The sequence below is a fragment of the Zingiber officinale genome, chromosome 9A, assembly GCF_018446385.1.
Source record: "Zingiber officinale cultivar Zhangliang chromosome 9A, Zo_v1.1, whole genome shotgun sequence".
Taxonomy (NCBI): domain Eukaryota; kingdom Viridiplantae; phylum Streptophyta; class Magnoliopsida; order Zingiberales; family Zingiberaceae; genus Zingiber; species Zingiber officinale.
The window spans coordinates 15,895,591-15,912,840 of NC_056002.1; the positions used below are offsets into that span (position 1 = coordinate 15,895,591).

A 17,250-nucleotide genomic window follows, 5' to 3' on the forward strand; every position below is an offset into this window, starting at 1 on the left:
CGATGCCGATGGCCCCGTACGATTAATTGGACCTGAATTGGGCCGGGCCTAATCGGGCACTGTCAATACTATGTTTGGGGGCACTGGGTCGTAGACTAGTAGTAGATTAGATTTCTTTGTTGGGGGCGCTGATCCGGTGCAATGGCAAGGAACTCCATTAATCAATTTTAAAATATTTTAAAGGTTAATAACTCCTTCATAATTTATTTCTTCCGTTTACGGGCATTAGGGCCAGGGTAATCACTTTACCACCATTAATCGGTTCTAAAAGCTCAATATTAGTTTTAAAAACAAATATTGTACATCAATAGAGTAAAAGTTGCTACTTCAAAAAGTATAAAGCTATTCTACAGTAAAAGTTTCAAAGTGAAAAAGTAAAAGTGGCATGTAAAATTAAATTAAAGATTCTATTTGGCGCACAAAATGATGCATCAATATCAATTTATCCATGAATTATCCATAATTACCACTCTCAAATCCACCTCACAAAATTAATTAATTAATTAATTGTCTATTTATTTATATATTCAGATCACTTTTTCATCGTCCGATGACTCAACTTGAACTCATGAGCCTTCTCTTTTTGTGAAAGGCCTATTTGGATTAGCTGCAAGGTGTCACGTAAGTTACGACCTCCAATTCTATCAAATGCCTTCCATCTTATAATCTATACACGTGTCGATGTCACACTGGAGTGTAAGATTCCTTTTTTATTTGATTGTTGATCATTGTATCCCATCTGCTTCGTTGCGCTCTCTTCTTTTCCTCGGAGTTCTCCGCTTCTTCAACGTCCTGAGTTCACCAGAGTCCGTCGGAGCTAGTCGTCGCTCCAAGCCCATGCCAATACTGGTTGAATCCACGCAGTCGCGGTAAAGATTGGAGCTTTGGCGGAAATGGAAGCTTTCCATTGGGCGAACATCCTGCTTTGGGGATTTCTCCTCCGCAGATGGCTTCTTTGGGTGGATTCTGCCGTCGGCGTCAACTGGGGGACGGTGTCCTCCCATAAGCTTCCTCCGGCTGTGGTGGTAGATCTGATGAAGGAGAACAGGATCGGGAAGGTGAAGCTGTTCGACGCCGACCCCGACGTCCTCCTGGCGCTGAGGGGGAGCGGCATCGAGGTGATGGTGGGGATCCCCAACGAGTTACTGGCCGTCTTGGCATCTTCGGCCGCTGCTTCCGACCTGTGGATGAGTCAGAATGTGACGAGGTACATGGTTAAAGCCGGGGTTGATATCAGGTATGTTGTTGGCAGTCCGAGGATCAAGATGAACATGTTTAATTTTATAGTTGATTGTTTTACCATATGTTAGCATGTCTGCCAGTTGATTGTTTTTATGCTTGCTCGGGAGAAAACATTTAGGGGGTGCATTCAATGTTAGATTTTTAATTATTTTGAATGATTTTTGTCGATTTTAAAAGTGGTGTATTTAATCTAGACTTTTATAAAATTTATAGAAATCTAGTGGTATCTAAATTAAATTTTTATAGAGTTTTAAAAAGTCATGTGGTATTCAAACTTGATTTTTTAAACTCTATGAAAATCTTTTGGTATCCAATGTTTCAACAGATTTTCATGGATTCTTTTAGAAATCCTTGGATATAAATTTTAACCAATAAGGGTTCTCCAAAACACTTGTACAATTTTAAAAATAAAATAAAAAGTCTTCTCCTCATCCTTAAGATTTCTATACTTCAAATCACTTTAATTTTTTACAAATAAGTCATTTCTCTTCCTGCTCCTTGATTTTGATTATTTATTTGATCTTAAAGGCCCTGCCCTTGTCTTGTTCAATCTCTCGGCGGCCTGCATCAACCTCTCAGCATGCATTTCATGCGAAGCTGAGAGTCCTCTGAAACGTCGTTCTCCGACGTTATAACGACAAAAAATGGATCAGAACGGCTGGAACGAAACAACAGCCGCTTGCAGCCTTTTCTCAGGCGGCGACTCACGGCAGCGGGTTGCAGGCGGAGATTTTTTCTCCGGTTGCTCGTGATGGGAAACAATGAGTGTCATTTGGTGAAGCCTGCGGTGCGCTGGAAAAAAGGAAAACAAATAGAAAAATTGTTTGAGGCGGCCGGTGATACTTCCGTTGACTATTTGCGAGTGGGTCGAAGTCGATTTGGACGGCGGCGCTGTGCGTAGAGGGAAGAGAAACTTGAGACAGTAGGTTTTAATATAAAATATATATTAATAAATCAAATTAATTCTTAACTTAATTAATAGATAATTTAATAAAGTCTAATAAATTTTGTTCTAAAAATATTCTATAAAATTTATTAAATTTTAAAAATTCCTAAATAAATTTTATATATTTATATTTATTTGTTTTAATAATATTATTACTAATCAAATTACTAATAATAATAATATTATTAATTTTATTACTAATCAAATTCATCAATTTAACATTTTATTAAAAGTTTGACAAATTAAAGGGTTGACCAACATTTCAGGTTAATTTGGATCAAAATTATAAATAAAAATATTAAAAATTATCATAATATTGTTGGATTTAAAATTATATTTGATGCGGCGGTAAGGAAGAGTCTATCTGACACGAGTCAATTGTCACGGTGTAGGTCAAAGTCAAGGCGGTCAACATCAGGGAAGCGGATCATTGGCTAATCGAAGAGACCCTTGTCCAATCGGCCATCTGAGTAAACAAGTATAATTAGTCCGGTCGGCAGGAGAATAAGCTACGCGGGGCGGGAGCCCGAGCCGAGCGGGCCACCCTTCTGGCTCGAAGAATGGCGTTGGCATTATACATTTAATGAAGCAATAAAATGGATAATTAATAAAGGAAAGATAAAATCAAATAAAACACTCCATCTATCATTAAATGAGAAAAAGTCAAGACAAAGATATCCTCTGTCGGTAATCAATATCATTAAACAGGGGAAAATGGAGGGTCGCCAAAAAAGGTATAAAAAGGGCACGCCATGTATGAAGAAAGGCAAGAAAAATCTTTATCCTTAGTACTCACTTTTTTTCTTTCCTGTTTCTGACTTGAGCGTCGGAGGGCCATCGCCAGGGACCCCTTCCCTGGTTTTGGTTTTGTTTTGCAAAGAGCGAGGTCTTCATCCAGTCAGCGAAACTGCCACCTCCCCGGCTTTCTAGCTTCGCGCCTTCAGATAGGATCATTTAGGCGCCGTCTATGGGAACGTAGCATGCATCCGAGCAAGAAGAAGGAAGACGTTGGACGACTCACAACAATGACACTGACACGAGAGGATCTCGACGCATTAATACAGGATCAAGTGATGAAGATATTGGAGCAACAGCAACAACAAGCATTGGTCGAACAACAAGTACAGGAGCCTGCAACTTCCACTGAAGATAGCCGGGCTGAGCGAGAAGACCGAACAGAACATCTTTCCATTCGGGACCCAAATGGAAAGAGGCCAATCGACACCTATGGGGAAGAACCTCATGCGCCGGTCCCCCTACGTCGAGCGCTGTTTTGGACCCCGGCAGAAGAGAGGGGCCGGGCTGATAGAGATCGGGGATCATCCTATGATGAATCATCTGTTCGAAACACAAGAAAAAGGAAACCCAGGGAGGACGACTCATCCGAACGGGCCAATCAATAGTTCTCAGAGGGGATTCTAAATGACCCTAAGCACTACACCCTATTGACGATTGGGGAATATAATGGGACGACCGACGACTGACTCAGTATTTACCGTTCGATTTCCATCGAGCGGCTGATCCTAATGCCAAATCTTCCTTACGGGCCCGGACCGACGGTCTCTTGTCGGCGGCTCGATCCTGACTTGGCCGCACGGTCCGCGGACAGGAAGACGAAATTCTCAGGGAAGGAAGGCGGAGAGGTTTAAGGACATATATCCAATGCTTCAATCAGGTGGCGATGGACATCCGGGCAGTCTCCTCTGATGTATTGGTAAACGCTTTCACTTAGGGGCTCACTAAGGAGAATTCTTCCAGTCACTCATTCGGAAGCTGCCAAAGGACTTTGGCCATCTACAAAAAAGGCCCAATGAATACATCAATGTAGAAGAAGCCCAGGCGGCCAGGAAAAAGGAGGCACTTGCCGAACCAGCGGCAGCGTTCGAGCGGCGTCAACCGAGCCGCCATCAGCCTCCTAAAGGGCCTCGTTCGGGAGGCACTCAACCACAACACGAGCCTAGGAAGCATGCCGTACAGCACGTTGGGGCTGGACACCCAAAAGCCTCCAGAGGCAAAATATGGGCGTCGATATTTTGCTCCTTCCATCAGTCGGCGACTCATAATACACGGGACTACTACCTGGCTAGCAGGCCGGCCCCAAGAAGGTAGTATCGTCAATCACCGTCGCTCAATCGGAGATATAGGCGCGATCAACTGGGTGAAGGGAAGACGAAAAGACAGTGGTCGAACCACGCCGCCATCAATCTCAACGACGGAACAGTTCAAGTCCTGTTCGGAAGCAGGCCGAACGGAGACGACACTCAGCTCGAGAGGAAGAAAATAAGAGCAACGTCGCCCGTGGTGAAATAGGAATGATCATTGGGGGGGCCGACCGACGGTTATTCCAATCGAGCGAGAAAGTTGCACGCGCGGCGGCTTGAAACTCATGCAGTCGGCTGCGGCAAGGAGAAGGCCGAGGGACCTGAGATCATCTTCGGTCCGAAGGATTTAGATGGGGTAGAGATCCCCCATGACGACGCTCTGATTATCCAAGCGGTAATAGCTAATTATGTTATTCACCGTACCTTTGTTAACACAGGAAGCTCAGTAAATATCACATTTAAGAAAGCATTTAATCAGCTGCAAATCAACCGGAGTGATTTACTGCCCATCACGACTCCACTCTACGGGTTCACTGACAATGAAGTATTGCCGATCGGCCAACTACGCTTAGCCGTTTCGCTCAGGGAAGAGCCACTGAAGAGGACACGGACGATCAATTTCATCGTGGCGGACGACCAAATGGTGGACTCCACAGCAGGCTGTGAATTAATATGCATGCTCGACGCATACCAGGACTACCTCCAAGTGTTGCTCGCCTAAGAAGATTAAGAGAAGGTCAGTTTCATCACGACCGACGGAACCTATTGCTACAACGTCATGCCATTCGGACTGAAGAATGCCGGAGCAACCTTCCGAAGGTTGATGAATAAAATGTTCCGTAGGTAGATCGGGCGAAACATGGAGATCTATGTCGATGACATACTAATAAAATCCCTCCGAACGACCTACCTTTGTATGGTCGTTGAGGAAACGTGCCAAACTTTAAGAACCTATGGAATGAAGCTGAACCCCAGCAAGTGTCTGTTCGGTGCTAGGAGCGGTCGTTTTCTCGGATATATCGTGACCGAGCTGGGGATCGAGGCAAATTCAAGTAAGGTGAAGGCCCTGCAAGACACGCCTCCACCTCGCAATTTGAAGGAGGCCCAACGGCTGACCGGACGGATCACCGCGCTTTCAAGGTTCATCTCTAAGATGCCCGATCGAAATCTGCCATTCTTCAAAGTACTGCACCGAGTTACGAGATTCCAATGGGACGCAGAGTGCGACCGAGGTTTAGAAGAGCTCAAAGAGTATCATAACTCTTTGCCTGTGCTAGCTAAGCCGAGCGTTGGAGAGCCTCTCTGGATCTATCTGTCATCCACCGAGCATGCGGTCGGCTCGGCATTAGTCAAGCAGAACAACAACGAACAACAGCCTGTATATTTTTTAAGTCATATATTGAAAGATGCTGAATCTCGCTATGCTGATCTGGAAAAGTTAGCTTACGCTCTAGTGTTTGCCGCACGAAGACTCCACCCTTACTTTCTTGCTCATCCGATCATCGTCATGACCAATAGTACCCTGGGAAAAGCCCTCCTTAACCCAGCGACGTCCGACGGCTAATCAAATGGACAACTGAATTAAGCGAGTTTGATATTCAATATCAACCCCGAACGGCGATCAAAGCACAGGCCTTAGCTGATTTCGTCACAGAAGTTCAGAACACGGAACCAAAAGTAACCTGGAGAATATATGTGGATGGTTCTTCCACTCGGCAAGGGAGCGGGATCTGTTGGGGTTGCAAGGTTGCAAACATAGTCCCATATTGGAAACACATGAGAAAGATCATGGGTTTATAAGAGAAAAGATATCTCCATTGGTATGAGGCCTTTTGGGAAGAGCCCAAGAGCAAAGTCATGAGGGTCTAGGCCCAAAGTGAACAATATCATGCTAATGTGGAGATATCTAAATTCTTTTCGATCCTAGAAGGTTTAACCACCGACTGTGCACAAGAGCTATGATCTGATTGAGTCATGTGGGTACAATATTAACCTCGAACAAAGAAAGTGGGGGCTCCTATGTTCGGATCAAGAGGACCATACACCAGGCAGGAAGTCCTAGTTGCGACTAGGCAAGGAAGTCCTAGTAGGTCGGGTGGACCGAGGGGCAGGAAGACCTGGTGGGTCGAGGATCGGACGTGGGAAGCCTATGGTCCTTTGTTTGAGGGGGGATTGTTGGGGTTGCAAGGTTGCAAACATAGTCCCATATTGGAAACACATGAGAAAGATCATGGGTTTATAAGAGAAAAGATATCTCCATTGGTATGAGGCCTTTTGGGAAGAGCCCAAGAGCAAAGTCATGAGGGTCTAGGCCCAAAGTGAACAATATCATGCTAATGTGGAGATATCTAAATTCTTTTCGATCCTACAGGATCAACATACTATTATTGATCTCACCAAGGGAAGACCAAATACAGCTCTCCGTTCGGCTAGAATATCGGGCCACCAATAATGAAATCGAGTATGAAGCGCTAATTGTCGGCTTGCAGGCAGTGCGGTACGTCGGGCCCACAAAGGTCCTCATTCACTCGAATTCTCAGCTAGCCGCTCAGCAGTTGTCAGGGACATTCGAAATAAACAGCTCCCGACTCAAGTTCTACGCAGAAGCCTTCGAAAAACTAAGGGCAAGTTTTCAAGAAGTCACTATACAGAAGATTCCTCGATTAGACAATTATTCGGCAGACGACTTAGCCAAATTGGCTAGCTCGTTAACGCTGGTTGTGATTGAATACTTGATCAAGCAGGTTTTACTGGTGGCACACATTGATTGGATGGAAAGCCTCTCCTTCCGAGCACGCCACTCATCAAATTTCTCCGACCGGGTGTAACACCGTTTGATCAGGAGGCTAATTGTCTACTGAAGAAAAGGTCTTGACAATTTACGTTGATCGGGGATCGACTCTACAAGCGAGCCCTTTCCAGGCCCCTACTCAAGTGCGTCGGATCGGAAGACATAGAGTACATCCTCCAAGAAGTACATCAAAGCTCCTGTGGGAATCATCCGGGCAGCCGTTCATTAGCCCGGAAGATCCTTCTCGTCGGATATTTCTAGCCCACGCTTCAAGAAAATTCCGCTCGGACTGTAGCCACCTGTCTGTCCTGCCAAAAGTACCATCACATCCCACATCGACCAACCCAGGAGATGAAAATATCCACGGTGTCTTGCCCGTTCGACCAATAGGGCATGGACATCGTGGGACCGTTTCCTGGCAACCGGTCAGCAGAGGTTCCTACTCGTCGCTGTGGGCTATTTCTCAAAATGGATGGAGGTCGAACCTTTGGCAAAGATAAGTGAATAGATGGTCATCAAGTTCATCTGGCAAAATATCTTATGCCTGTTCGGCATCCCCCGACGGCTTATCTCAGACAACGGGAGGCAATTTGCCAATCAGAGGCTCAAAAAACGGTGCGAAAGCTATGGTATCCAACAAGCCTTCACCTCGGTGGTTTACCCCCAAAGCAACGGCCAAGCGAAAGTAACCATCGGGAGATTCTCAAAGGATTGCGAGCTCGGCTCGACCACGCAAGAGGCAGCTGGGTCGACGAACTCCCTAGCGTCCTATGGGCCCTACACACGACCCCAAAGGAGGCGACCGACGTGACGCCATTTCATCTGGTGTACGGCGGTGAAGCACTAGTCCTGGTGGAAGTCGTAGTGGAGTCCGATCGGGTGCAACACTATGACAAAGAGAACGGCGAGCGGAGACTGATGGAACTAGACTTGGTTGACGAAGCACGAGAAAAAGCTATCGTTCGGCTAATGGCATACCGACAGCAGATGAAACAGAGCTACAACCGGAGAGTTATCCCGCGATCCTTTCAGCTCGTCGATCTAGTGTGGAAGAGGATAAAACCGGTCGGTGACGTCACCAAACTCGAACCTCCATGGATGGGACCCTATAAGGTCGTGCAAAAACTCCGCTCGAGAGCATATTATCTAGAAGTAGGAGACGGAAGATGACTCGAGCGTCCGTGGAGTGCGAACCACCTCCAACCCTATATGGCCAGGTAAGAGGTGTGTGAATGATTATATTTACCTGTATGTGAGTGCATGTCTTCCTAATGCAGGACAAGTATGAATAAACTTGCAAGCATTCCAGACTCATAAGTCGAGCGGCGATTATAAACCCATGTCTTCATCAGCGATCTTAAACCCTTATCTTTACCAGCGATCGAGCGGCGACCTTAAACTCATGTCTTCATCAACGGTCGAGCGGCGACCTTAAACTCACATCTTCATCAATGGTTGAGCGGCAACCTTGAACCCGGAACTGATTGGTCGGCTATACAGATAACTCGTTGCTGATCAACAAAGCCACCCTTGAGTTTGCGCGACAACGCTTGAACTAAAATACAAGGCGTAAAATTAAAATGTCAAATGACGAGAAAGAATCTAAGGGTTAGCCGGACGGACGAGCATTCATTGATACTTCCCCGTTATGTCTCTAAAGCCGCGCGGGAAGCCTTCAGCTCTTCCTTCAAATTAGCCAACTCTTCATCTTTTGCGGCGAGCTGGATCTTCGCTGCAATATGCTCGGACGACCGTCCATCCCGCTCAACTTTCAGCGCGGCCTCGACCTCCTTTAGGTTCTGAGCCAACACCTGAAACTCTTTGTTTTTTTTATCTCTAGATCTTCAATGGCACGGAGTTTCCTGGTATTGGCCGAGTGAATTTTGAACTCAAAGGAGGCGGCCTGTTTATTAAGTCGGACCAGCTGTACCGCCTGCTCGGCGCTCTTGCCTTTCTCCGCTTCGAGCTGCTCGGAGCTCTTATTCAGATTGACTCTTAGTTGAGTCATCTCAGAACTCAACTACTCCAGCTGCGCTTGAGAAGAAGATGATTGGTCGCTCGGTGCCCACAGCTGCTTGACTTCCTGCTAAAAAAATGCAAGCCTCTGGCATATAGTCAGGTTCTCCACTCAATACTGCGAAGAAGGAAAAAAAATTTTATAGTCAAGCGGCGACGAATAGTAACATGTAAAATACTTACTCGAATTGGCATCTAGGTATGACTATCGGCAAGCGCCCCTAGAGGCATGACCGCCGCACGGGCCCTGACATCGACCCATATCTGTGCAAGCGGCCCCTGGATAATTATTTGGTGCTCCGGGGCTCAGGAGTCAGCGTTGTCAGAGTCGCGCCACTCATCCGTCGGTAGATAGATGACCGCCGTTATGTGGCGCTAGCCACTCGGAGCGGACGAGACTGAGGTTGCTCTGCCACCCGACTGAGACGTTGACGTTGGGCAGATGCGAGACTTCTGGGTCTTCGGCGAAGGCGGTAGGAAAGCGACCGGAGATACACAGATTGTTCCTTGTGGTAGACTGGACAAGGACGGTGTCCGATCGGATGAAAGCGAAGTATGTGGAGTGGCCGTCGCTTGCTCAGGCATAGGTGTGGAGGTTTCGCCCCGCTTGGATGATAGACGTGGGCTTGTCCTGGTTGGAGTTTGTGCAGCAGAGGCTGTGGCTCAGGCAGCAATCTCTGTGCAGCGCCTCTTCCGGCTTATCAACGGCACCCTTGAAGAGGTCGATTCCGAGGCCTCGGTAACTTGAATTATCGGAAATCGCTTGGGTGGGGGATTCGCTGCTATAACCACTGCTTCGCCGACCATACGGCTGACTACTCCTTCGCTCCCCTGAGATGGGGCTCCTATACTCTCTTCGAGTGGATCCTCCTGAGAGTCGACCGGCTGCAAACCATGGCTCTCTAACTCAGCCACAATCGTAGCATTGATCTCTGCATCCGCGAGTTTGGCTTTGCCGACCAGACATGCATGCAGCATGACTTGGGCTTCAAAAGAAAAGGAGAAATCAGTTGGATTTAAAAGTTGGACTAAGAAGGAGCGTACCTAAGCTGGACGGAAGCCTTGTGCGGATCGGCTCAGGCCGAACACATAGAGGACACCCTCTAGCAGCAACTTGTATATATGGTATTTCTGACCGGCTAAACTGAAAGCTGCATGAAGGTAGTCCGAGCGACTCTTGTATTTCTTGAGCTCTGGAGGGTTCGACACTTCTAATTGCCACCTGGTCGGGAAATTCGACCGCTAGGGAAAGCGAACAAAAAAATAGTAGTCCCTCCTATGCTTGTTGGAGGACGACATCTTGTCAAAGAAGACTAGGCCCACTCGGGCTTAGAAGAGAAAAGTCCCCGACGCGGACAGTTTGGGATAATAGAAATAGTGAAAGAGCCGAGAAGTGAGGGGAATGTCGTGCAGGCGAAACAGAACGACGACCCCGCACAGCAGTCGAAAGGAGTTCGACACTAGTTGATAGAGAGGAATATAAAAATATTTACAAATGGTAGAGAAGAAAGGGTGGATTGGGAACCGCAGACCGATAGTAAATTGGTCCCTAAAAAAGCATACAAAACCCGGAGGCAGCTCGTTCGAGCGGTCAAAAGCCGAAGGAAGACCAATTTGATAATCAGATGGAATTTCAAAGGCAGCTCTCAAACTCTCAGCATCGTCTCCGTCGAACCTGGACTCAATGGACGTATACCAGAGCCCAGGGACGGAGACAGGAGGTTGAGAAGAGCTTGCCATGGGAAATAAAAGTCGACAGGAAACAACGAAGAAACTCGACTGAAAGAGAGGACACTAAGAAAGACCAATAGACAGATTCGATTGAAAAGAGACGAGAGCTTACTAGAGAAATCGCTGAGATTGACGGAAAAGGCGAAGGACGTAGTGTCGCTGAGATGCTCACCGACGAAGACGAAGACGCAAAGTGAGGAAGATGGTGAAGCACGCGAGGCTTATAAACCTCGCGGTCGATCGACCTCAGCCATCCGATCCAAGGTTACGTATACCTAGAAGCAGATCCAACCGTTGATTTTGAAAAGGCGCACGTCTCGTCACAAGTGAATGTCCACCTGTCACATCGAGCATGCGACGACAGTACGGGACATGTGTCCTGCGGTCACCGGATAACATTTAATGAACTTATTTAAAAAGGTATGGCCGCGTGCTCAACCATAATTAGCAGGGATTTGCACTGTCTTCAAGAAATATGGATGATGTCAGCTGATCCTGTCCGAAAGCTGAGTCGGACGAAGGCTGGTCGCGATGGCCTAGTTGTTGACGGAAAGTCGCGGGTGATCCGGCTTCCACGGGCGGCTGACGATGCTGCAGGTCCCTGCACACACTCAGACGATCCCCCCCCCCCCTCCTCACGTTAGAGACCAGAACCCAGGGAAAAAGTCCCCGGGTCAGGCCCTCCGACGCTCAGGTCAAGTACTTTTTCCCCAGAAAACGCAAAGAGAAGGAAAAAACTGACTGAAAGTGAAAAGTTGTGGAAAAAAGTGACGAGAGAGCGTACCCGCGTACGAAGAATCCTCCTCCGTTTATGCATCGCCCCCGCTTCTAGAACCTGCCAGCATGTCAGAAAGCGTTAGACGCTGGGCTTTGTCGTGTAGTCCCGAACACCTGTCGTGCCGCTATTGGTTGTGAAAGTATCTTCTCGTTTAGGAACCTCCGCCTTTACACATGGGTTTTGTCTTGTAATGAAGGACATCTGCCAGGCTGCTATTGGTTATGAGGGCATCTTTTCGTTTAGAAACCTCCGCCTTCGCACATATCGCTGGTATGTAATGATTACCCCTTGACGGACAATTGTGATTCTCCGACTCCAGCACGGCTTAGCTCATCCGCTCTATTGTGGCCTGCGTCTGCCTCGCATCCTCCGATCAGATCCGGCCTCTAAGCGTCACCTGTGAGTTGGGCTGACTCTGAACAGCTCTGTCGATCTCGACCTGTACCCTGCGCTTTGTATTTCCTGACCCTCGACCGTGAGCCTGTAGATCGAGCTGTCTCTAAACAGCTGTGCTTTGTACTTCCTGACCCTCAATCGTAGGCCTGTAGATCGAGCTGTTTCTAAACAGCTCTGCCGATCCCGACTTGTGATTTGTACTTCCTGGCCTTCAATCATAGGCCTGTAGATCGAGCTGTCTCTAAACAGCTCTGCCGATCCCGACCTGTACCCTGCGCTTTGTATTTCCTGGCCCTCGACCGTGGGCCTGTAGATCGAGCTGTCTCTAAACAGCTCTGCCGATCCCGACCTGTGATTTGTACTTCCTGGCCTTCGAATCGCAGGCCTGTAGGTCGAGCTGTCTCTAAACAGCTCTGCCGATCCCGACCTGTGCTTTGTACTTCCTGGCCCTCAATCGTAGGCCTGTAGATCGAGCTGTCTCTAAACAGCTCTGCCGATCCCGACCTGTACCCTGCGCTTTGTATTTCCTGGCCCTCGACCGTGGACCTGTAGATCGAGCTGTCTCTAAACAGCTCTGTCGATCCCGACCTGTGCCCTGTGTTCCGCCTGTCGTCTCCCTTTGTCTTTCTACTGCTTTGCCTCCTTGATCGACAAGTCTGCCTAGCCTCTGACTACCCCATATGCTTGACTTTGACTGCCCAGTCAGCTTGACTATTGACTGCCAAGTCACCTTGACTATTGACTGCCACCTCACCTTGACTTTTGACCGCTATATGGCCTTGACCCTTCTCATCCTTTCCTTTTGGGCCCCTCCATTGTCAGCCGTATCATCAGCCATGACCGGACTTGCCCTAGGACACATAACGAAAGACAATTTGTTGCTGCTCATCTTCCCGATCGGTGCAAGGAACGAGTCACAGGACTGAACCCGGCAACGGCGAAATGAAGCCGAGGGATGTTGGCTTGTGGGCCAACCAGCGATTATAGATCGAGCACAGTCCGATCGGACACTATAGCATTTGGGTCGAACGGGCTTCAGAGTTGCCAACAACATCTTGTCCAGTCAGTCGAACTTGTAGCCTCCTTCGACTAGACTTGAAGGGGAGGCTTATGATGCGGCGGTAAGGAAGAGCCTACCTAGCACGAGTCAATTGCCACGGTGTATGTTAAAGTCAAGGCGGTCAACACCAGGGAACCAGATCATTGGCTGATCGGAGAGACCCTTATCCGATCTGGCATTTGAGTAAACAAGTATAATTAGTTCGGTCGGTAGGAGAAGAAGCTACACGGTCCAACAGCCCGAGCCGAGCGGGCCATCCGTCTAGCTCGAAGAATGGCGTTGACATTATACACTTAATGAAGCAATAAAATGGATAATTAATAAAGGAAAGAGAAAATCAAATAGAACACTCCATCTATCATTAAATGAGAAGAAGTCAAGACAAAGATATCCTCTATCGCTAATCAATATCATTAAAGGGAAGATAGAGGATCACCAAAAAAGGTATAAAAAGGGCACGCCAGGTATGAAGAAAGGCAAGAAAAATCTTTATCCTTAGTACTCACTTTTTTCCTCTCCTGTTTCTGACTTGAGCGTCGGAGGGTCAACGGCAGGGACCCCTTCCCTGATTTTAGTTTTGTTTTACAGAGAGTAAGGTCTTCATCTAGTCAGCGGAACTACCACCTCCTCAACTTTCTAGCTTCGTGCCTTCAGACATGATCAATATTATTAAAGTTTTTTTAAGTGAGACATTATCTTCTCTTTGTTTTTAGCCAAAACAGGATAAAAGTATAAAAAGTTGAAAAAGTTTTTTATAGACAAGTTTACTATTTATTATTTTATTTAAAAAATAAATTTAATTAGATATTTTAGGTTTTGTTTAAAAATAAATATCGTGTGAGACCATGACCGCCTACGCTTTTCCAAGATTGAATATACCCCCCTTAAATCCACATGTTTCCGTGAAATTTACAAATGTCTGTAAAAGTCTTGTAAAAAAATCTATAGAACTCCATGGAATTCTTTTCACAACTATATGAGATTCTATAGAAGTCAATAAAAATCTATCAACTCCACAAAATCTATCATTAAAAAAAGTCAATGAAACTCATTCAATCTCTTGATGATATTAAATACACCCTATTAGTTTATAAAATACTATCCGGTAATCGCAGGAGTATAAAATATTGGCAGACGAATGGAGATCAAAGAGACTGGGTTACTAATATTAAAATAAGATAAAATTTATTTAAATATAAATAATGATATAGTATGAAATTGAGCCCAAGCATCTATATAACCACCCTATTTAGTGGGTTAAAAACTTGGTTGTTGTCATTGTCATTGTTGTTGTATGAAATACTGATATGTTACATGGAGAAAATTATTTGTTTGCTAAATCCACATATAAAGTGTGTCTAATTGAGTATATCATAATAGATCAACCTTAGATATTTCTTCACCATATGTTTATGCACATATATAAATATATCTTCAACGTTTATCTTTGAGCGACGACATGAGAGTGAGTGTTCATTTCGAGTTAGCATGACCTATTCCTTGTGCTCTTTAACTAGAAATATGAATGATTCATGTGTAAAAGGGCAGCCCGGTGCAGGAAGCTCCCGTCATACGGGGTCCCGGGAAAGGATCCATTGTACGCAACCTTACACATGAATGATTCATATGTATAATAACATATTTCATCTAGTTAGGTTCAAGAAAACAACATGGGAAGTGAGTTCGCAGATCAACTGTGTTGCCTATGTGATAGCAAAATGAACAAGTTTGAAAATTACTGAGCTTAACCCAATAGTATTCAATAATAAAGCTCATGAACTGGTCATGAATAACATTATCTACAAACTTATCGATGTTTCTTTTACTTTTTATTCAAATATACAAAGAACATATAGCACAAGTGCATTTGTGATTATTGTATATCTCTTATTTTAAATAGTTTACAAATTGTATAAGTAATAAAATTGTACAAGTTCAAATTATCGATAATATGTTGAATATGTCAAAAATAATATGTTTGATTTTCTAGGCCAACATTTGAAGTTCTAACCGAATTATAAGAACAATCTTGCCTCTAGTTGAACTTGGTAAAAGCTCAAACTCGATAAGCATTATAATAAACAAGGTTGAATTCTTTTTTAAGATTAATAAAATAAACAAAATTACTTTACCATAGTCAAGCAAGGCTTGGCTCTTTTACAACCTTACTGTCATTCGTATTCGAATTAAACAAGCTCTAAAATAGCTGCTATTTACTTTGATGTCGATAATGGTTGGTTTCATCTTCTGAACACATAAGCAACAATACAGCTTTATTCTCAAGATCATCGGAGTCTACAAATAAGGCGATGTATTGAAGCTCACATTAATTACATATCAATAGTACACAGCAGTAGAGAGTATTGATTAGCCAACTTTGCTAGAACTTCCTCTAGTTCTTCTCAGTTAAAAGTAGTGTTCCATAATGTTCTGTAATTACAATCACAATTATTATAATTTTCTTCTAGCAATATAGTCCAATGTTCTCCACCAAGAAAAAAAAATAGATAGTTGTTGACCATGCTGATGGCAATGACAAAGCCTATATGATGTATAGATTGGATTAACATTAAGAACTGTAATGTGTTTTCCATTCTTTTTTTAGCCTCTAATCGCACTGTTGGATTAGCTAGGCACTTGTTTAACAAGATGCATTTCTTCTCTCAATTAGTAACTATTAGTATGATTCTAAACATAAATAATTTTTCTTTGGGTGTGTGATTTGGTAAAAATTAAGTGATTTAAGGGGGCATGATATATGGCAAATTGCCTAATTTTTTTCACATTCATTATGCAATTTTATTGTGTTGATTCTGAACTTCAATCAAGTTGTTCCATTAACATTTGCAAATTACTGATTTTTAGGAACTTATGATTTGTAGTTAGCTTAATCATCAAATGAATTTTCTCAACATTATCATGCATTGTCATCCTGGACTAAGATTATTCTACTTTCAGATACATTGCAGTAGGAAATGAGCCTTTCCTCACAAGCTACCAAGGACAATATCAATCGTTTGTCCTTCCTGCAATGCTCAATCTACAGCAATCACTAGTCAAAGTAAATCTTGCTGGCTATGTTAAACTAGTAGTTCCTTGCAATGCCGATGCTTATCAGTCAGCATCAGTTCCTTCTGAAGGAACGTTTCGACCAGAGCTGACACAGATAATGACACAACTCGTCTCATTTCTTAACTTGAATGGTTCTCCTTTTGTCGTCAACATCTATCCTTTTCTGAGTTTATACCAAAGTGCAGATTTCCCACAAGATTATGCTTTTTTTGACGGTTCTTCTCATCCTGTTGTTGATGGTCAGAATGTTTACTACAACGCCTTTGATGGTAATTACGATACCTTAGTTGCTGCACTAAACAGAATTGGCTATGGTCAAATGCCCATTGCGATCGGAGAGGTGGGTTGGCCGACAGAGGGAGCACTGAGCGCAACTGTAACTGCTGCAGAGGCTTTTAACCAAGGCCTGATCGTTCATATTATGAGCAACAGAGGGACACCTTTGAGGCCAGGGGTTCCTCCAGTTGATGTATATCTCTTCAGTCTTTTCGACGAAGAACAAAAGAGTATCTTACCAGGGAACTTCGAACGGCACTGGGGGATTTACTCCTTTGATGGCCAGGCTAAGTACCCCTTGAACCTTGGCAATGGTCGGCTTGAGAATGCTAAGAATGTTCCATACCTTCCACCAAGGTGGTGCATCATGAGTCCGATTCAGGATCCTGCTGCGGTCACCAACCATATGAAGCTTGCCTGCAGTGTCGCTGATTGTACAACATTGTACTATGGAGGATCCTGCAATGCAATTGGCGACAAGGGGAACAATTCTTATGCCTTCAACAGCTACTATCAGATGCAGAAGCAGGATGCCGGAAGCTGTGATTTCGATGGCCTTGGAATGATTACATTTCTCAATCCAACAGTGGGTAACTGCCGCTTTCTTGTTGGAATCAGTGACAGGAACTGTTCATGTATTGGATGTGGAATCTTTTGCGGCTTGTGGATGATGGTATTGTGGGTAGTCATTTATATATCTTTAGTTATGAATTCCTTGTAATGCTTTTTGTGTAGAAAGATATGAATGTAGTTCTTGATTACAACAAACAAGCATTTTTATTCCTTTGCAACATACATTTTAGTACACTGAAGAAAGGGTCTTCCACTGTTGCCATGACA

General features: G+C 44.8%; 1 protein-coding gene across 1 annotated transcript; it reads left to right on the forward strand.

The window, feature by feature from the left end:
* Positions 1 to 634: 634 nt before the first annotated feature.
* Positions 635 to 17,250, forward strand: LOC122021060 (glucan endo-1,3-beta-glucosidase 6-like). The gene is made up of 2 exons (XM_042579136.1): positions 635 to 1,237; positions 16,021 to 17,250. Exons 1-2 carry the CDS (start codon positions 894 to 896, stop codon positions 17,129 to 17,131), a joined length of 1,455 nt encoding a protein of 484 aa, XP_042435070.1. The 5' UTR covers positions 635 to 893; the 3' UTR covers positions 17,132 to 17,250.